The sequence below is a fragment of the Simochromis diagramma genome, unplaced genomic scaffold (genome assembly GCF_900408965.1).
Source record: "Simochromis diagramma unplaced genomic scaffold, fSimDia1.1 OVJJ01000321.1, whole genome shotgun sequence".
Lineage (NCBI taxonomy): Eukaryota > Metazoa > Chordata > Actinopteri > Cichliformes > Cichlidae > Simochromis > Simochromis diagramma.
This window is the reverse complement of record NW_024386772.1, coordinates 13,133,041-13,154,521: the sequence shown is the minus strand read 5'-3', so window position 1 is coordinate 13,154,521 and position 21,481 is coordinate 13,133,041. Positions and strand designations below refer to the sequence as shown.

Below are 21,481 nucleotides of genomic sequence, written 5' to 3'. Positions count from 1 at the left end.
TGTTAATAACATAAATATATAAATTATGATTATTGCTATGTTTATCCAATGAAAGCTCAAAAGGAAAGTAATAAAAGGCTTTGCAATAGCATAACAGCATTGTGGTGGACTGCAATCAAATTGCTCTATGCATGGTCCCTGATTCACTGAGAACACTATCTTATATTGATGCAACTGTGATTGAGAATACCGGTGAAACATCAGCCTTACAAAATATGGCACCAGTCAACAGGTGCGCTGTGTGTGTGTGTGTGTGATATGTAGCCCACAGTTCAGCACTAGCTGTTTCTGCCATGTTTCAGTCAAGCTCTTCTCACTTGATTTGCTTTTCATTGCACTGTGACTCACTCTCATGCCTTTGTCTGCTAGAAGAATCTCAGTCATATTTCCGTATTTCGACACAGGCTGAAAAAGGAACGTTTTCGCATAAGCCCCAGGCCTTGTCGCACATTCATCACTATCATAGGAACTGGTAAGGAAGTAATTGTTTGTTCCTTTGGGGCACGAGTTCAGGCTAGCACCGCGCTGTTTTCAAGCCACCTCAGATCATTTGTCCTGACGGAGGAGAGCTGCATAAAGTGTGAGTCCCTTCACAGGAGTAGAGTAATCTGAGATCTGTTCTCTTGTCAACAGAGGAGTAAAGCCTGACCAAACAAGGAGCCCATTCATCCACTTGTCGATTTGCTTTGCACGCTCATTCAGTCTTTAAGATGGACTTTGCTCTTCAAAGGCACAACATGTGTGCTTATGTAGCAGACCGGGCGCGTATCTTCCTTATCAGCGCTGGACTGAAATGGGTAAGAGAAAAAAAAAAAAAAAAAAAAAAAAAAAAAAAAAAAAAAGGAATAGCCTCTCGTAGCAGAGAAATTGTGCATAAGCACACACATATACAGCCTATGAATATGCTCTAGTTTAGACATGCTAGTGTACTTTTTGTGCACTCATGTGATTGGCAGACACACTGATTTGCTGAATGCATGTTTGTGGTAAATATTGCCTAAAGGATAGGGCAGGGCGTGTCACTGCCTTAGCATATGCCACAGCGCGTACGCACACACACCTGGGCTGTTTTATCCCCATCTTTTATCCTGTTCACAGCTGTGACACACACACACACACACACACACACACACACACACACACACGCGCGCGTGCCTACTTTCACCCCTGACCTCATTTTTTGCACCCCCCGCCCCGCCCAGATGGATTAAATATAGACATTCAAGAACAACAAAAAGAAAACATAATTCCCGCTTGGATATAAGTATGCATAATATATTTCATAACAAAAATAAAGCATCTTCCTGTACTGACTCTCAAAAACTCCTCCTCACACACATGTATCCAAACCATATACAAGACTGGACATCAATCAGATATACTGTAATATAATAAGAAACATGGCTGACAAGAAAACAAAATTACACTGAGATTGTGATACTGATGGTTACAAAGAACCAGACCTATTGCAAAAACATGATGAAACATCTTTCGTTTGTTTTTTTTCTTTCATAATGGAAAGCAAACATCCACACATAAATAGCTTGCAAGAAGAACGACTACTTTCTTTTCAAATTGAACTGTACATAGCAGGTGGGCAAAGTCACAACCAGAGGTCTCGGAGCAAACATCTGTCAACTCAAAGTGTTTGATGCTCCATAAAGAGTCTCTTTCATTCCATCATTTTTTTCCCTATATCCCTCTGTCTTTTTTCCTGTGAATGCAAGACTCATTTAAGCAGGTCAGAGTACTTGTGTTAAATCGGAGCACTTGATTTTCATCGAGGTGTGGTCCAACTGTTCAACAGCTGTTCAACTGTCGCCCAGTCAAAATGTCCATCACCGATCGATCCCTTTCATCGTCTCCCTTTGGCCTTTTTCCTGGCCTGCCCGAGATCCGCAGCATCCTCTCTTTTCTTCTTAATCAACCATTTAGGTAAGTGGCTTACCGCAGAGAAAGTCACCGGCTGTTTTCTTTTTCAAAAGCACCTTTGGTATCTCAGTTGTTTTTATCTGCTGTCTCTTTTTCAGTCTGACATCTTTACAGAAAAGTTTGGGGTTTATTTTGTTTTGTTTTTTTGAGACGAAGGTTGCACGGCAGCGGGGAAGAGGACAGAGCAGGTGTCATTTTTGGAGGCCTCCTCTATTTAGGCACCTCCCACGCTGAAGTCCCTTGTTCTGATTGGTCTCACCTCACATCCACTGTGGGAGAGAGAGAGAGAGAGAGGAAGGGTGAGATTAGAATCACAGGTTTACAAAAACAATACATGTTTGTTTTTATGTTTGATTTTTTAAAATCAGGAAAAAGATATCCAACTAGATTACTGGATTTAGAGCCCAATTTAACCAGTTTGTTCATGCATTTCAAACACAGCTCAAACAAGATCTGCAGTGTTCTGAATTACCTTTCTCCATATTTCAAAGACAGCGCTCAGACCAGACATCATGTCCAGTCAAAATACAGCGTGTGTGTTATTTTGTTTATGTTTGGTGTTTTTGCTTGTGTGCGCGTGTGTGTGTGTGTGTGTGTGTCTGAAGTAAAGGACAGAATGAGGAAAATCACAAATACTGGTCTCTTATTTTTTTTAGAGGGTGATGATATGATAGGGTGAAAGACAGTAAAAGAAAACTCAGGAGTGATTTCTAGAAAGTGAAGCAAAACAAACAGTTGCTTTACTGTACAATGAAATGAGATCATGCAAGCACAAAACACAGCAGATAAAAGCAGTGTGCATGCTCAGCAGGCCACAAGCTCAACATGCAGCATTGAGGACAGCACGGAGGATGACACTCCTTAGTTCCTCCTCTTTTCACACTGATTGGCTGTGATGTTATTGGGTGATTGGCAGGGCCCTTTCTTTGCACCTGATTGGGCCAGTGCACTGCCGAAAGGTGATTAAAGGCTGCAGTTCTTAAGTCCTACCTGTTCGCTTCAGAGCTCTCCAGTGGACTTTGGGTAATGAGTGCAACTTTTTGTTTTAAGTCACCAATAATCCCTTGGTGCGTCTTAGCTTTTTAGGTTTCCTTTTTTTACCTTTGGCCCTACGGTGGCCTGAAAACACAAAAGTCAGGGAGGGTGGATAGGAAGGAGGGTTACAAGCGAGAAGCAGGGGTTTATAATACAGAGAGCCACAACAGCCCGGGGACAGAAGCAGAGAGTGCAAAGATTTAACACTATAAATTCTTGAGATGCCTTATCAGCACACATTACAGCGCTTATCTGCTCCCAAGGAGAAAAGAGGCCTCAGATCAAGGCACCGGCGGTTTACCTGCTGTCATGCCAAGCAGCCCTTTGGACACCCTCCATTAACACACAAGTACACATACACGCACACATCCTCATCTTACAAGGCACGAGCACACAAGCTTTACAGTTTTGCAATAGTGAGCCGCTTCTTGGGTTCGTTTGGGGCAATCACAGAGGGGAGAAAAAAAAAAAAAAAAAAAAAAAAAAAAAAAAAAAGGTCATCCAGTGCAAAGCCATGGAGACAAACAGAGAGAAGACCATCAGACCGATATGAGGAAGACGGGAAAGTAGAATGCACGATCAGGAAGAAGGGTCGGTTTCTGCAATCAAACTCAGCTTCTAAGTGCTTTTTTGCAAAGAAGCAAAGCTTCATTTACCTGCTTCTGGATCCGAGGGCTCTACCGCGTGATGATGTGATGTGCATACACACTCCAGGTGGTCTTCTAACCGCACAAAGACTTCTTTCAACTTGGGTCTCCTCCTCACATACTCCACCTTGGCTACCTGAAGAGAGGAAGAGGGAAAAGGTTAGCTACAGACCCTGCTTCAGCAACATCATTACTCTTCTGTGTGCCTCGGAGAATGCACACACTCATTGCCCATCCGCTAATATCAAGAGGCGTAGCTCTGTGACTGATGACCCATCCATAAATCGATTCACAGAAAAAAAAATAAAAGAAAGAAAAAAAAGAAAGAAAAAAAAAACATTGTCTTGCTGTGTTTGAAGTGTGACAGCAGCATTCCCCTGAGGATGATTCATTGAGTTCCACTAGTCGTGTGCTCTTATAGACTCTTGATCAGGTGTTTAAAAGAGTGGAGTGTATGACCTTGTCCAAGCAAGCTCAAACAAGGAGGAAAGGGATGGAGGGTGGTGGTGGGAGGGGGCGTGAGCATTGTAGGCCCTCAAGCGCAGGAAAGAGTTTACTCTGGTAGAAGAGAAGAAGCTAGGAGCATCCACATCCAGACAGACACACACACGCCTAAAGTCATTCACCTTGTCATAACACGTTTGGAGGCATTTCTTTGTGGGTTAGGGAAAGTGTTGCTTAGCATGCATTAAAGAAATACTAGGTGTAATCTAAGCAGAAAAAGCAAACCTTCCCATCAAGCAAACACAAGAAGCAATGCAGGAATTCCAAAGCAGGTAACGCCCACTTACTTTAAGCCTTAGACCTCTATTTCTCACCCGACTGCCAGCAACAAAAACAGCCGCCTGTCGGCAGTTCATGAAGACGCTGTATTGATTAAAGCTTAAATGAAAGCTGAACGGAAAGGGTTGTGTTTAGATTACGATGATCTTATTGTGTAACTCAGGGGAGGTGGCTGCATGCTTTTTCATTCTCTGATCTGAGTGCCAAGGGCACAGAAACCTCCCCATCCACCGCCGAGGGGCCCGGGGGCCACATGGAAACAATATCCTCAGCTTCAACCATCTTAGTTGCTGCACGAGAAGGGATATTGGGCAAAATCTCCCAGCGCTCTCAAGCGATATGAACAACACAGTTTTTCAGTCCACACAGGGATCATTTGCACGCAGACAAGGCGCAAAACCAGCGAGTGGCTTTTCTTACCCACGGTGGCGTACTGCCAAGGCTGCCTGTCGGTGTCAAGTTAGTCATGCAAACTAATAAACATACAAGTCCCTGTATGATAAAAGAAAGTATAATGCTGACATTCACACAGAGAGGCCAGCTTCATGTTGGTGCTACAACTGTGGCTCGGAGTCTATGGTCATCAGGTGAGGCTAAAACCGAGGCAGAAAGAAGTGAAAGACGCGGAGCTTCACCGGTCACTCCTGTGCAACAGTTTCTTACGAGTAAAGAAAGGGAGTGAAAGGAGGGCGAGCGAGCACAGGAGGTATGCAGTGAGCAAACAACGGACAATGGCATCTGGGCTAGTGGCGGTGGTGTATTTTCTATCATCAGAACCCGAGAAGGAGAGCAGGTGAAAGGCCGAGAGAAGAGAAGAACAAAAAAAAAAAAAAAAAAAAAAAAAAAAAAAGTGAACCATCACTTTCGTGTGTGTGTGGAAGCAGAGGGGGTCATTTAAGGCAGTGAGACGGACGGCTCGCTGTGATCATGACTCGCATGAGATGACATTCATGCGTTACCTATTAACGCTTAGATCCTGGGTTACCCACTGAGAAACAAAGTTTACTACACTAACACCGACGGGACAGACAGCTAGAGAAGTTATCAAGGCTTATTGTTATCTACCAAAAGTGAAGCAGCATCGCCGTTTCCCAGAAAACTTGCTAATATTTAATCAGATTATCTAACTGAAAAACAGGGAGCTACGGGGAATGTCGGAATACTTCAGAAGAAGTCTGTAGGAAGCAAAAATAAAGAAACTGCCACATCTGACATTTACTGCTGATCCTAGTAACACACACACCCACACACACACACCTAAACAAACAGCTATTGACTGAAGGATAAAGCAATGGGCCCCCATGATGAGAGGCCCAGCAGTAAGCTGGTCTCCTTGCCCCTCGCACAGCAGGGTTAAAAGCACTCCCTGCAGGAGTTGGTACACACACACACACACAGATACACACACACCCCAAAAAAAAAAAAAAAAAAAAATTAATTTTTTAAATCTAAGCAAGTTTCTGTGCAACAGTTTTCCTCAAAGTGCATGTGCTCTGACCAGTAAGTTGACGCTTTCTCTTTCAATTTCTGCCTCGCTTCCTGTTTCCTATGTTATGGGGAACCGTTAATGCTGTCGTGGAAGGAACCATTGTTCCCTTTTTTTTTCTTAACTATTTTTTCCACTTGGCTTTCATATTTACTTCTGTCATATTTTTTAAGCACTTCTTAACCTTCATACAAAGATCACCGGCTTCCTATCTGGCACAGAATCAATCACTTTCCAAATAAAACATACATCAGAAAGAGACCCCCATGCTATGACAAGGGGCCCCACACTCTCTTTGTATAAATCAAGCTCCTCTAAACTCCCTGGAAAGCCGGGGCCCTGAGAAAAAGTCCCCTGAGTCGCTGTGGAATGATATCCGATGCAGAGGGTTGGGGTGAGGCTGGGGGCTCTGGGAAGTGCACCCCCGTGGCTTTGTCCCCAGTGTCTCCGCAGCCTTACTTGTGAATGCAGTCGTCCCAGTCGAGTTAATTGGGAATTCCCTGAGTGCACGGCACTGATGAGAGCATGATGGAGAGGAAAGTTTTACTCCAGCCTTCCAAGGAAAACACAGCGAGGATGTAGATGTGCACCGCAGGCCATCATGAACTGGAACAGCGACAGAACTGAGCAAAAATAAATAAAAATGTATGCGTGCTCTTGGAGAATGGAGGGTGGAAAGAGGCAGGATTGGGTGGCAAGTCATCTGTCAAGACGGAAATTAGGCAAGAGCGGCCTGACAAAAAGGAACCTTTGCTGGGGGTGCCACAACTGTGAGGCTTCTTGTACTTACAACTTTGTGTCTGTCTTTGTCCTGAGATCAAAAAGAAAGGAAAAAAAAAAAGCCAGAAGACAAGTATGAAAACTGAACTTTAGACAAAGACTGCCAAGATAATCTGCTGCTGCTCACACAGACACAAACTTTGGATAATGGGTGAAAGAGGTTATCACAGGCTGTGTGAAGAAGAGAGGAAGCAAGGAGGACATTTATCACATCTCTCGCAGGTCTGCAACACTTCAGGGTACACCACTGTCATGTAGCCACACACATACATCTCCAGATGTGCACATCTATCTTCCCCAGACTGCATCACGTACCTCTCCTGCACAACTATCATGCAATATCAAAGAATCTGAAGATGTGTATAATCTTTGTTTTTGGGGGGTTGTTCGGGGGTTTTTTTTGTTTTGTTTTTTAAGTGAACAACAGAACAGAGTTAGAGACATTACTGAGAGGAGAAAACGAGGTTTTAATGAGAGAGAGCAAATGAGATAAAGTAAATGGCAGAGGGGTCAAATTAGAGAGTGGGGATGGCTCGGATTCAGGAAAGAGACAGAAAGAGCAAGGAGGGAGTGAACAACTATTTGACTGAACAGACAATCAGACTCCAAGACTGAAAAGGGAAGGTGGGGGGGCAGTTCTGTATTGAGAGGAGATGTGGAGGGGGAGGATGAAGTCTGTAGGGAAGAGCAAAGCAGGGGAGGATTGAAGAAAAATACAGAAATGAAGTAAAATGTGATTAAAATATGGTTTTTCCTGTTCGGACTGATGCATTCCAGCCGGTGCAGCAGAGGCCAAACTTTCCATCTTGGAGCTTCGTGAGGACACTCCCATTGGTCTGTCACGACCTGCCCCGCAACCCCCGCCATGTACACCACAAACACGCTTGTGCGCACAAAAACTCTCTCACCCTTCCTTTGTCTAGCAGAGCTAAGTGAATCAAAGGGAAAATAATTCACAGCTGCAGAAGACTTCAAAACCAGGAGGCCCCTCGTTCTCCATCTGCACCCCTACCCTTCAAATGATCATAAATCATTCTCACTGTATCACAGTCACGACGCCTTTTATTTATGAAACACCCCGTAAGTCAGGGTCCCACACAACTGCGGGGCTAGAGCTACTGCTTTACCCCCCAAAACCAAACACCCGGATGTGACCTACTGTTGCTGAGGTAACTGTCAGTACGTATGTTGTGTGTTTGTGCGTAAAGGTCGGGGTCGGGGCCGGCGCAGCGAGATGTGTGGACCCCCACACTCAGCACTGTGGCTTTATCCGCCTGGCCTCTGTCAGCCTCCACTTTGATCCAGTAGCCATCAACACTTCATTACTCTGCAGCCTGTCTTCCTCTTTGCACAAACGGTCTTGTCCCTACTCTGCAGTTGGTGAGCTTACATCGCTTAGCATGGAGTGCTCACTCTATTCACACACACACACACACACACACACACACACACACACACACACACCTTGGGTTTACACAGATGTGCTGATGACCCTCGACAACCTCTGCAAAATACCTGTACATCAAAGGTGATTGAAAGCCTCAAGCTACTGAACCAAACCAAGACTGAGATGAACTGAACTGAATGAACAGTTTATTAGACTAAGGCCCTATTTTCTATAGTGGGATTTAAAAATGTGCCAGGACATGTATATACAGCCCCAATTTTTCAGTTTCACAACTCACAATTTCCTCCTGTGCATGCATTAAAAATCTACAACTTCTGATTTGCTTGCTTTAAGAAAAGGTTTTCCTTTGTTTTTTTAAAAAGGCATATAGTGGTCAATGTTTATACTGCAAAAGCCTTAAGAGCTGATGAGTGACAGGTTGAATGACAGCTCTGTTCTTTGCCTCCGCCACAGCCTGTTTGCAGTCGTATTTCTGCATGTATGTACACACAAACACAGACGCGCAAAAGAATTTAAAAGCGCACGTCTTTCCACGCAATTTGTATCCCTTTTCCTGTCGAATCCCGCCTGCTTCAAAATCACCTGTTTTATGAGTGAGTGCGTCTGCAGACACTCGGAGCCAAAAGCGCTGAGAAAACCATCAGAAATACCGGACACAGCTGCAGCCGTCAGCCAGCAGAGACAGACAAACACAAAGAGGATCAACTGAGGGAATACAGGAGAGAGGAGATGAAGACAAAAATAGAAACTTGGAAGTGTTTTGTGCCAGCGATAAATAAATTTGGGCATGTTTATATTTTGAGCTATCCATGCCATGTCAAGATTATAACAAGTTTAAGAACTCTGTGGCACAAAATCAGCAGCATGCTGGCCAAGAGGTTTCTTGGCAGCCTTCTGCTGATAAAACACCACAAAGAAAAGACAAATGAGAACTCTGACTAGAAAAGAAATGCGAGAGCCAAGATGCCGGGATAAAGAGAGTGATTATGGTGTCACTGAAAGTGCAAAAGGAGGCGGGGTGCAGGAATAGGTAAAGGAATGCTGGGATGTAAATACATGAAAACATAATAACATTAGCTCATTAGAAACTGTTTACCTCTCTTTGTTTCTCTTTCTGTTTCTCTTTCCACCTTCCTCACTTGATCTCTTTTACGGACACTGAACCATCTCTAAAAGCCTGCCACGTCGCTTATCTTTACACCTCTCACTTTTACTGTGTTCTCTTCCATGCCAAGGCATGCAGACAACACAAAACAAGTGTGTAAACGAAATTGACACGTACAAGGTCCCAGAGGCTGACTTATCTCAATGAAGGAGTAAAGTGCAAAATGCAAAAGAGTGAGTGAAGGGGCAAAACCAAGAGAAAAGAAAAGATGAATTTAGAATATGGCCCTGTTTCCCCCCTCAGGTTAGTTGGCTCTTTTCTTTTTTTTATTACCCCATCACAGGACAGGGCAGGGCAGCCTTCTACAGAACGGGGCCTGCACAGACCCGCTTGCTTCTTTTGGGTCCACAGCATGAAAAAGGAATAAGGGAAAGAAAGAGAGAAGGGGGAAAAAATAAATAAAGGTGCATTTGGACAAATGCAAAGTGTCATGAGATGGAAAGAAACACCGCAAATGTGTTCTTTTCCCATCCTTGCTTTGGAGGAAAAAAAAAAAAAAAAAAAAAAAAAAAAACAAGCCAGGCCAAGGGTAGACGAACAACATTTTTAGTTTTCTAATAAATGAAGGCAGACACACAAATTGAACCCCTATTCAGACCGAGGACACACAGGGGAAAAAAAGAAGGAAAAAAAAAAACAACTTGGCATGAGACAATGTTTCTCACACACAATGCGATGAATGTCTCCTGACCGGAGCCCTGACAGATGACCTTTACAGGGATACGACGCTTCTCAGCTGCCCTCCCGCACCAGAGGCTGGAACCACATGGAAAAACTGACCCCCTTGAAACCCGTTCCACCATGCCTGAAGGTCCCTCAAGTCAGTGGGCTCATTTTGCCCTTTGTGTCAAGATGGGGTGGGGCGGAGTGGGGGTGGGGGGGTTGACAAAGTTGCATGGATCACTGCATTCCAGGAATAGCTGAATCAAGCCTTATAGTGTCCTCCATGCTGTTGTCAGTCTCTCTCCATCCCTCATCGCTGTGATCACAGACAGTGCTCCCATTGAGGTCTGGCAGACGGAGAGACAGATGAGCTTGCATGCAGACAGACAGAGCTGTGCTGTACATCAGAGCTCCACTCTCTTTCCACGCTATGAGTCAGCAGGTCTTACCATAAACTCTGTGCCCTGGGTGCAATGGCTTCTGCCCTACAGTGACCGTCTTGCCAGAGTTGCCTCACCCTCCCTGCACCATAAGTACACGAGGAGATCCTCCTATTAATACTGAAATCTCCATGGCCTGTGCCAGGGTGCCAAAGGGGAAAGAAGGGGCAAGCCCAAGATTGATATTTGTTTTATTCCCTATTCCTCTGCTGGTCTATCAACACGGCATCTTTAAAGTCCTGCAAAAGGACCAGGAGACAAAGCAATGTACCAGCAAGGGCAGCTGGGCAAGATCAGAATCGGAGAAGAAACAATAGAGCGCGAAGATGAGTGTGCAGTCAGACTGTTCCAGGCTACCCTGTTTATTCCCTGGTTGTCTCTTACTTACAGAACAGACCACATAACTCCCATACCTCCAAACAGAGCTATGCTCAGGCTAACAGGCTGAAGTGTAAATACGTCAAAAATACATCTCCCGCTCCGGCCGCTGAGTGTCTCCTCTGATCCTGAACAGGACATGTTTTCAAGCAACCATTGCCAAAGAGTCTCTGAGAACAGTGCAACCCCTTCTCTCATCCTCTTTGTCACCCTGTCTTCTCTGGGCTTACTGCTTCCCGAAAGGTCCAAACAGAGAAGACAGAAAGGTGTACTTGTGCAATAGTGAGAGACAGATACTTTCTAGATACAAGACTCCATCTCTGTCTCTTAGCCTGTCTTACATCTGCCAGGAGCATCCCTCTTGGGTCATTCCTTCAACAGATGTCATGGTTCCAAGTGCCAACAGCCCCATCTCCTCTTCTTCCTTCCTCCCACCGTCCTGTCACAGCCAACCCAGGGCCTCTCACCAAACATGAGAAGAGAGGGTGGTGATCAATAAAAAAAAAAAAAAAATGAAGGATAGAGGGAAGGAATGGAAGCAGCAGGTTAGGTTAGGTTAGGTGGCCAATTCTGGAACCGTGAGGAGGAGGGTTGCAAAGAAAATAGGGAGTAAAGTGTGGAACAAGTATCCAGAAAAACATATTAGCCCAATTTTGCCTCCCTGTTTTACTTACCTGCAGAGAGGAAAAGTGGTGAATGGATGTGGAAGCAAGTGTGTTTGCACTGAGCGGGTGACTGGGTTTAATATGATGCAGTCATGGATTTATGCAAACAACCTATGCTGTAGGCGTGCGTCTTACCTTAACGGTGCGGTGGTGTTTGCGGGAAGGGTGACAGCGCATGTTGCTGGTGTTGCAGCAGCCCGTGCAGCGCTTCACCTCCACACAAGGCGGCCATATCAGGAAGTTGGCAGACGTGGGATCCACCTGGCTCCTGGGGATCTCGTAGATCACCGTCCGTGTCTTGCAGACTGCTGGAACTGCCTCCTCTACTGTAACAGAGACGAACGAGAGGGGGGAGAGAGGGAAAGTCGAGTTAATGACTTTGGTCTGCGCCGGCATTTGTTATCATCTTTTCCATCTCGATGTACTGTTGTAATCTGTCCTGTTCGCTCACAGCTGCTTCATGCATTCTTTCGCTGCTCGTTATTTGATGAGTCATTTGATGTGGGAGCTGTTTGTCTAGGCTAAGATCACACCCAACCCCATTTAAGGCTGTTAAGAAGACAAGCTATCCAAAAAAAAACAAAAAACAAAGCTGATCTCATATCAGCTAAGAAGCTTAGGACTCGATGAGACATTAAAATAGTAGTCTTTTGTTCAGAGAACCCGGTGGAGTTGATGCAGCGTGACAAGGCCAGAAACCTCACGTGCACCGGTGGGAAATCTAATAATGGCCTTTGACCCCAGCTGGCTGTAATGAAGACTTTAAGTATTCATAGCAGATTTAATGCTCCGAGAGGCACTTAAACCTAAAGACTTGATAGAGTGTGTACAGTAAGATGCCATTATGTCGTAAAGATGATATGTGCATCATGTGGAGACAGCTGCCACAATGGTAAACAGTACATTACACTTATGATATATATGAAATACAACCAACCACATTATCCTGTGTGGCTTTAAATGCTGTGCCACTTAGGGTATAGAGTCTTAATGCACACGCATCACACATTACACGGTGTTCTACACGCCTCTATCAGATATCGTACCGCGTGGCGTTTTATGAAGAAATCTGACTGAGAGCCCAGACGAGCTGCAACTTGAGCCCTGAATGCCTGGAATTTCCACGCTCAAGGATATATTTCTCTCCTGACGCGTGTGCCTTAGATCTGTGAGCCTCCGGCCAATTACAAGGCTTCGTGTCAGACGGCCTCGTCAACCTCGCGCACCAGTCTCGTTTCTCATGATTCCTTGATTGCAGTAAATACCGGGTAGACATCTTCATTAGGGTTCCCTTTTATCCACAAAAAGGCAACATAAAAGCCACTAACCATTAGCTTTGTTTGAAATTAGTGTAAAGTGATCAGTTTCATCTCCTGGGAACTCGTGTCGGGGGTGATATTTAAGACGCGGGTTATTTTTAGGGCGTCTTTACACTGTAATCTTATGTGCCAAAGTGTGATGCAGGCTATATGGTGTAAAAAGTAATCATGATGCAACCTCTGAGTTGAGCACGTTGTACTCTGTCGGCCTTACCAATGCTCCTCTTGCGTCGGCTGTGCAGCTGGGAGCTCTTCAGGTCACCGTAGTAACCATAATGATGAGAGGAGTTCTTGTGGTGGTTTGGTTGCTTGTGGTGCATGTGGTGCTTGGGCTCCTCAATAACATTGTTTCCCGTACCTCAACAAAACAGAAGGCCGCCATGTTAATAATGTCACAAAGAGAGAAAAAAGGCAAAACACAAACACACACAAAGCTTATTCAGCCAATAAACCAGCTATGAGTTGCAGCTTTAACAATGCTGAATGGCTGCGATGGGTGGCTTGGTAGACCTCAGGAAAAGCCGGCATGCGATCGGCCGTTGATGTTTTTATATACCCGATCCACAACAAATTGTGCGTTGGTTAGTCACACAACCATAATAAGATGGTAACTTCTGACTGGTTTCTCAGGGCCTATAGTTCCCTCCAACATGCCGGTGGGCAGGAGGGCAGAGTGACTGCTGGTGAGGTCACAAACTGAGGTAAACAGTCCAGAGGACACAGGGTGCAGGCAGGAGGCCCATTTTTACACACAGCTCTGCATAATTGTAAAGCTCTGTGTGTCAGCCTCACTCACTCATTTGGCAGGAACTTTCCACACACGCATGAAGTAGCTAGACGCAGGTGAGTCAGCACGCTCCCTCAAAAACAACCAGCTTTCACAGACACACGCGGGGAGGGACTAAAGTGGTCATTTGACAGGTGGTACTCAGCCACCATTATTCCTGCCCTAATTAGCGGTTTGGTGTCTCTCATTTGCCTGAAAATGTTTGCTTTTTCAATCATTTAGTGGCTTGGAAAAGTACATGTTTTGTTATGCTAGCTCCTCAAAGTTCTCTAACCTCAGGTCAATGTAGCCAGTTTTTTTTTTTTTTTCCCACATTCATGGTCATCTGATAAAGCTTGCTTGTTTTGGTCCCCACCCAGGATATAAGGTGCACTGCAGAAAAGTACCAGAGCAGCAATAAAATGATAACACTTCCCTGCAGGATACTGCCCTTTCTAAGAGAGCCGAGTCTGAGAGTGTTTGCTAAGTGGGTGGGTCCTACCTGTCTGTAGGCACAGCACAAATGCTTCACCTGGCTAACACACTCCTATGCATGTACACTTAACAGAAACACATAGCGACAGTTACACAAACTCCTCTTATTATTCAGCATGGCAGCCTAAAACCCAATGTACACCGGCACAACAAAGCTTACCCACAGGCAAACACATTCCACCCCCTGAGCCGCTTTGTGATCTGACCAGAGTCATCTAAAGGGATTTCCTCTATCTATACAAAGTCCCCCTTCAGGATTGGTTGTTTATTTGCTTCTTGATGCTGTCTTTTTCCACATTTGTCAACTTTCAGTCTCAGTGTAGTCTCTTTAGTGAGTAGTCAAAGGAACTTGTCGTGCGCTCAGTCAGACAGGGAGTGAGTGCACAACACCTACCTACCTCTGACTGGACGTCTAACTAACAATCTTTATACAAGGTCACTCAGGCTGTGCTCAGTTTACCCCTGTCCTCATTTCAGGAGTGAAGAAGAATGTGACACTGTAGCCCACCCAGATTTTCAAAATCTGATGTGGAAAAGGGAGATGTGACAGACTCTAAGTCCCCCCGCTCCTTATTTTCAGCATCACTGGGTAATCCTTTATGTTTAATGGAAAAAGACAGAAAATGTTGGTAAGAAGGGAAAAATAAGGACGGGCAGAATAAGAAAGGAGTCAGCACCAGGGGGGTGAGGGGTTTGCTCCACTGCTGATTCCAGGTGACTAAGAAGCAACAGCACCCCCAGAATGTTGTCAAACTGAGACAAGAGAAAAGAAACCATGCAGGAGACTATCTCATGCCTTGAAGGCAAATTACTCCCTCCTTTTACCCCTCCTCCTCTCCTTCTTTGTCCCTCTGCTTATTTAAATAGCTAGCGTTCTATTGACTCATCGCAATAAGTGACCCCCATAATTCTCTCTCTGTGCCGTTCTTCCTTGATTTGTTATTTGAGAGCATCTACATGGTTGAGTTGACAAAGCATTCGTTTAGGTCACAAGGGCAGCATGTCCCCTCTGTGGGTGCAAGAGCAGGTAGAAAGTACACAAACGTTGTTTTTGCAGATTTGCGGGTAGTCCTGGTGTACAGGGCGTAAACTGTCAGCTTTTCAGAAACAAAGCGGGTTGCACAACTACTGCAGTCTTTCTACAGAAAGTGGGAATACAACCTCCGGATTCCTGTTCCCTCCTCCACCTCTGCCCCATGCTAAGAGTCAGGTTCCCTTTTCTGTCAAAGTTCTTCAGTGAAAGAGATAAGAGCAGGCAGGCAGGGGGCCACCTCAGGAGGGAAGAGAGGAGCAGAGAGGAGAGGAGCACCTCAGGGGCCAGACGGCCATCTGCAGGCTCCAACAGGGTCATCTCATCTGTCAGTCAGAGCTAAAGACACCATCCTCCCGAAAGCAAATGCAGGCCGAGATGAGCAAAGCAACACTAAATGAAACATTCATCCTGACAGGCAGATTTATTTTAACTCTTGATCATTACAATACAGTTTTTTGTTGAAATATTCCAGGTGCAATGTGTTGCATACCCTTTCAGATGCTTCTCTTTCTCCCTCGCTGTTTAATGTGCTGCAACATTTGCTATATATTGCAACAAAAGCTCTGAAAATATCCCTCTGGCTGGCGTCAAAAGTCTTTTAATGGGCTGACCAGGGCAGCCAAGTGGGCCTTTGGACAGATTTATGTCCTCGTAACAATGATCAGCCTACTACTGTTACCCTGAAAAACATTACTCCGTTTTAAGAAAGACATTTTAATTCAATTATAAACACCTCTCCTCATGCTAGAGGCACTCAGGGAATCTTTTCTGGGCTCGGCATAAAGAGGAGTGATCACTGTTGTGCAGTACAGGCTGGTTTGATTGTGAACTGATAACAAACTAATGATGTGGGAGCTATTAGTCCAAATTAACATGTTCATCAATAAGGCAAATGCATGCTCACACAGAAGAATACTTGAGCGAACGTCCGGTCCCAGCGCTGCTCTGCTGAGTATATGGTTAAGGGTTGCTAATGAGCTATGACTGGTGAGGCAGCTTACATCATTTGGGACTGTTAAAGCAAATTTTGTAATTGTCTGTGTCCATCAACTAATCTCTATGGGTGAGACAGTTTCACCCGGTAAGTTAATCTCAGAGGGTCCAAGATGACCTGGTCTCAGCTTACGTGGCAGCACCAGGAAAAAAAAAAAAAAAAAAAAAAAAGACATGCCTGCCAGTGAACATTCAACCTTTGTCACACGTGCACAGTAAATGCACCTGTTGCAGTTTTATCGTGCTTGGCAGACCCCCACTGGTGCACAGATCCCTCAGCAATTTCCAGCACATGGTTATGTTTTTGAAGATTCATTTCTGGTGTGCACTGGTTTCCCGCCTGAATGGAGCTGGCAAAAATGTGCCAACACATTTCATATACCTGTTTGTTTACGTAATTCATTAAATCTGGAATTGATTAAGTGTTGATACCAGCATACTGTCAGTGGCTTCTGGACTTAAGTTCTTTCTTAAACATCGCCATAGCCATTCGGCTACAGGCTCCACAGTAATAGCCCATAGAAACTAAGCGCTGATATATAAAAAAAAAAAAAACAAAAAAAAAAAAACATCTTTAATAAATCCATGTGTTGATTTACAAAGAAAAATATATATCAGATGCTAATAAAAGGCTATTCATGATGTAATATTACATCTGAATAACCTTCAGTGCGTCAGGATTCTTAACGTAATTCATATGTATGATTCAAAGCATCAAGAAGCAGAATTTACCTCTCCAGTCGATATCCAGTAGCCGCTGGAGGTCGCTGATGCTGTGGATTTCGCTGTGGGACAGTCGGTCTATCAGCTCTTGGGGAAACTCCACTTCCTTTGGGGTGGGCGCGGGTCGAGGGTGGAGGAGGAGGAGGAGGAGGAGAACGGTCGGGGCAAAGAAATCAAACGACAAATGAAGGTTAGAAATGTGTGATGGACAGCTTTACAACAGTGTGCCAACAAGCAAGCAGATTTGTCTCATTGCCACACATCACCTCATCCACGGAGGAAAAAAAGCGGTCTCTTAAGAATTCTGCAGTTTAGGTAGTTCTCGTTCATTTGGAACCCAGATAACTGCAGAATAAACACTTTTATCATTAAACTTTAAAATGTGCGTTAAAAAAAAAAAAAAGAAGGATTACCTTTACCTATCAGCATTTTTAAAAAAAAATAGCCGTCTTGCGATAAGAGTTGCTTGTACTATCATAAACAATATCCTCTCCGCACTCTGCACTTGTTGCGGACCTGCAGGCACCTCAAGCAGAGCAAACCGTGCGACCCGCACAGGAGCAGGGGCTAAAAATATCAGCCGGAGCGGTTCCCATGATCGCGCTCAGCCCAACCAAAACGTTTGCCCAGTTGACTCAAGCTACGAACAGATTTGGCACATAAGCCAAAAATAACTGAGATATGAATCCAAGTGCAGACGTGATGTTTGTTCAAAAGCGCACAGTCACTGATACGCTGTTGTCGAGAAAAAAATGAAAGAACATTCACACTAATGTTTAAAATCAGAGCCTACACCACCATGTTTTTTTGAATACATCGTTTATATCGGTTAAAAGTGAGTTAAAATAAAAAAATTAAAATAAAAACTGTCTTACATAAACCCATCTGTGTGTATCCGAGCCTCAAATGGCTTAAATCAAATCTCAGAGCTCTTACTTTTGTGGTTTTCTTTATCTGGACATTAAAGCTGTGCTGCTGAATGTGTGGCTCTTGTGAGAGGGTGCAAAGGCTCTTTGGGAACTTTGCACCCTCACAAGAATAAAAACCCCACACCACCAAGTATGACACGGGGGCCAAAGACACCGTCTATCTGACCCCACCGTGCCTCCACCAAGTTAACTAGTAACTTTACCTCAGCAGTGGCCAGCAGGTACGTCGTCCACAGCAGGATGTAGGAAAGTGTGGCTCTCATTTCCCTTTAATTTAGAATTTACTCGAATCTCAGAAAAAGTGCGAACGTGTAGGAGCCCCAGAGTCGCTCCTGGCCCCAGAGGATCCACAACCATCCCCTCTGGGAGAGAAACCCGGAGTGTCAGGCAGCTCAGCGTGCTCAGTCAAGACACCGCGCTGCACTTGCTTGAAGCTGTGAGAGGCTGGAAGTTGATTCTTGTTATTCACAGTGGATCGCGTCCTCCCGAACACACTCTGCTGCTGCGACTCGACATAGCTCCTCAAACGCAAGTGAGACAATCCCAAGAGACAAGCAGGACGCACATTGCCCTTCACTTTCTTAAAAGAAACTACAGGCTTCAAACTTGAACCCAGTTTAATATATATATATTTGGGGAAAAATGCAATAAACCCGGCTACTTTCAAGAAAATGTCACATAGGATTCAATAGCACGACTAATTTGCTGACTTTTTTTTTTAGTATTTAATAGTCCTACATCAAATATTTATAATCCAAACGAGGAGAAAATCACACTGGGGAACGTTGTCCGTGCTGTGCTATCCAGAGCCTGTCTTGCAGCAGTCTGCGGAGTTCCTTGGCTGCGTGGGACTCTGGAGTGAATGGTGTCAGAGCGACTCTGAGGCTCTGGATATAGAGAGCAGCTCCGTGCCCGTTGCGCCTCCCCCCTTCCTTTGGTGATCGTGCATTTATTCAGTGAAGGGAAGCTGGTTGGCTGCTTAGATGACTTAAGACTCAAGAGCACATCCCCACCCCCTCAGTCCGTGTGTGTGTGTGTGTGTGTGTGTGTGTGTGTGTGTGTGTGTGTGTGTGTGTGTGTGCGCGCGCGCGCCCTTCAGCAGAGAGCCCATTCAGAGATTCAGGATGTAATCGATATTGATTATCAGTGATTAGAAAAGGGGTATGCAGGATGGAGAAACTGAAGAGATACTGTTCTCATTAAATCATCTGACGGAATAAGCATGAAAACAAATGATCAGGGGAAGTTATAAATTGAATTTATCATATATCCCTCAGGATGTTTGTGATTTTCAGGGCGTAATTTAATTTAGACAAAACTGGGGGGGGGGGGGGCAAAAATGATTATGATCATTACGGCAGTGATGGTGGTGACTCAGCCCGCCTCACTCTGAATTTGAGTTTAAGGCAGGAAAAACAAATATTCAATGTTCAGCAATTTTATCAAAAGACAGCAAATTCCTAATGGTGATAGCAGATGATAATCTGATTATATAACGCTGGGCGTGTGTGTGTGTTAAAATCACAACCTTTCCAGCTCCACTATACAACATGCATCATATCCTTTCACCTGTCAATCTGTTGGACACGCCCAGGAGTCTGCCATATATAACTCCACCCTTTTGGCCTGGTTGGCCCTTTTCCTCCTTACCTCCAGACTAGGAACAAAGACGTTAAGAAGACAGCTTAACCTTATAACTGATTACCATGCAGCATAAAGGGATATTTCCTCACTTGGATCACTGTAATGTTAAATTTAAAGAAATCAAAATACTAAGATGGTGGTTGCATTAGTAATGTGAGTTGATGCTTACTTAATTTATTTAGGTTTGGACTTTAATTGTAATTATTTGTTTGTATTTGAATATATGGGTAAAAAATCATCCATCCACTCCAGCTGCTAAATATATGCTAAATATAGCACATCATCACTGACACCATAAACCTTTTGGAAGAGCCTTCTGGATTTTGTGTTTAGATGTGCACACCACATCCGCTGTTCTGTGAGCCAGCGCAACCAATTTCCATGTAGTTTTTTTTTTTTTCTGTATTTGTAAGATTTGAGGACACAGGAAGCTTCTACTTAAAGCAAAGGCTCACAATAGGCTGGTCCTAACTTGTTGAGAAGAAGCTGGAACCAGTGCACCAGTGCTGGGCTTCATTTTGCTTTGCTGGGAGGTCTGGGAGAAAAGCCCCAAGGGCCTGATAAAGGAGACATACCTGCAGGAGCAGAGACGCAGACAGACTGCTTGCACACACATTATCACCCAGAGGTGACAATCAGCGGGGAGGCATAGGTCAGCCGACCATGTCTGCCGACCACCTTGTCCATTTAACTGGATCAATACAGCGCGAGGCGAGCCAGAGGGCACGGTGGCTGGAAACGTTGCACAGAGAAAGCGCCGCAGCAGATGGTGGAGTAATTAATGAAACAATTTTAATAGGCCTATGAAGCTCGTGTTAAGATGGCACGGGTGCTATTAAACGAATCAAATATTTTTAAAAGAAAAGTCCCTCTGCTAAAGCAGTTTACGTGACATCTCGCTCAAACTGCATTAATCATTCATTTCTCATCTGGTGGTGCCACAAGAGAATTAAACTTTATGATTCAATGGCAACGTGACTAAGACCAGCCGGTGACAGCCGGGTTCATCCTGACTCCTGTGTGGTCATGATTACATCACACGCCAGCCTCCCAGCACCGATAGATACTCTCACTCATATTTTTGACTTTAATGACTCATGTGACTCATACATGTTTGGTTTTTTTAAGTCTACATTTGGCTTCCTTATGGGAAAGCAAGAGTCAGGTGTGAGATAACAGGACACAAAGTACAAGGGAGTAGTTGTCCGTCTATCAGAACAGGTGAGTAGAAAGTGAGAATGAAGCACTGCTGTGTTTATTTTGTGTTTTGGAGACGGTTTATGGTGAGTTGAGCAAGATTAATACGGAGAACCAAAATCTGGAGTTTTGACCCACAGATGTAGGAAGCAGATGGAGAGGATGGTACAAGTGGTGAAAGATGGATCAGGGTAAAACTCAAGCAGCACTAAGCAGACAGAGGGAGCAAAGTCTTCATGCTTTAGGGGAAAAAACAATATCAAAACAACAAGATCTGAAAATATTCTCTCATTCCTGCCCCTCCTGCATGAGCTATTTAGACATCATGTTTACTGGCAACTGAGGCATGTGTACCTAACAACATTAACCCCATTAAATCATTTTATGGATGCTGTTGCACAGTAAATTGAGCCATAAAGACTCTGTGGAGAGGATTCTCTGAGTGAGGTGATGACTCCCGTTTTGCCTCTGGGCCACACATAGTTCCCAGTGAGAGACACATAGGAAAAAGGAGAGACTTTTACTGGGAATGCGGTAGATATGAGCTGTGAGGCCTTTGGGGAATTGAAGTGTGGCTCCGTCTGGATGAACTATCTGTTTAACTCATTTACGTAAAGGCTAGAGGTGATCATTTGTGAATGCCTGAGCTTATTATTTTATCATTATCTTTCAAGCTGTGACAGGATTTTTCTAAACATGAGCTGAGTGTAATTAAAAAAAAATCTATTAAAATCACTTAAAAAAGTCAAAAATCTGCAAATCCTGTATGATATTTATTTAAATTTAGCATTTTAACCATATTATAAAAAACAATTACTGCTCATTCTGCTGGACATTCGTGTGGATGTGGGTGTAGACATTGCCAATGGCACATAACCCCCCCAGCAACATTATGCACACCATCATATCTTAAAAATTATGAACAGCTCAAGGAACACAAAAAAGTCATCCAGGCATAGAGCAGGCTTCCAAACTCTTCAGATAGCCCCCAAAACTGAGA

At 44.4% G+C, this 21,481-nt stretch overlaps 1 protein-coding gene across 3 annotated transcripts; it reads right to left on the bottom strand.

Annotated features, from left to right (window-relative positions):
- Positions 1-1,254: 1,254 nt before the first annotated feature.
- Positions 1,255-18,558, bottom strand: pdgfab (platelet-derived growth factor alpha polypeptide b). Of its 3 annotated transcripts, none has more exons than XR_005698611.1 (7): positions 17,844-18,558; positions 16,721-16,817; positions 12,916-13,059; positions 11,518-11,705; positions 3,624-3,750; positions 2,923-3,051; positions 1,255-2,201 (listed from the first exon to the last, which is right to left on the bottom strand). XR_005698611.1 is itself a non-coding variant. In XM_040050069.1 (6 exons), the coding sequence occupies exons 1-6, from the start codon at positions 17,901-17,903 to the stop codon at positions 2,188-2,190; spliced, it is 633 nt and encodes a 210-aa protein (XP_039906003.1). In that variant the 5' UTR covers positions 17,904-18,548; the 3' UTR covers positions 1,255-2,187. The 3 variants fall into 3 exon arrangements, 1 of the variants encoding a protein (XP_039906003.1); XR_005698610.1 differs by having other exon boundaries at positions 11,518-11,708; positions 17,844-18,553; XM_040050069.1 differs by lacking the exon at positions 2,923-3,051 and having other exon boundaries at positions 11,518-11,708; positions 17,844-18,548.
- Positions 18,559-21,481: the final 2,923 nt, after the last annotated feature.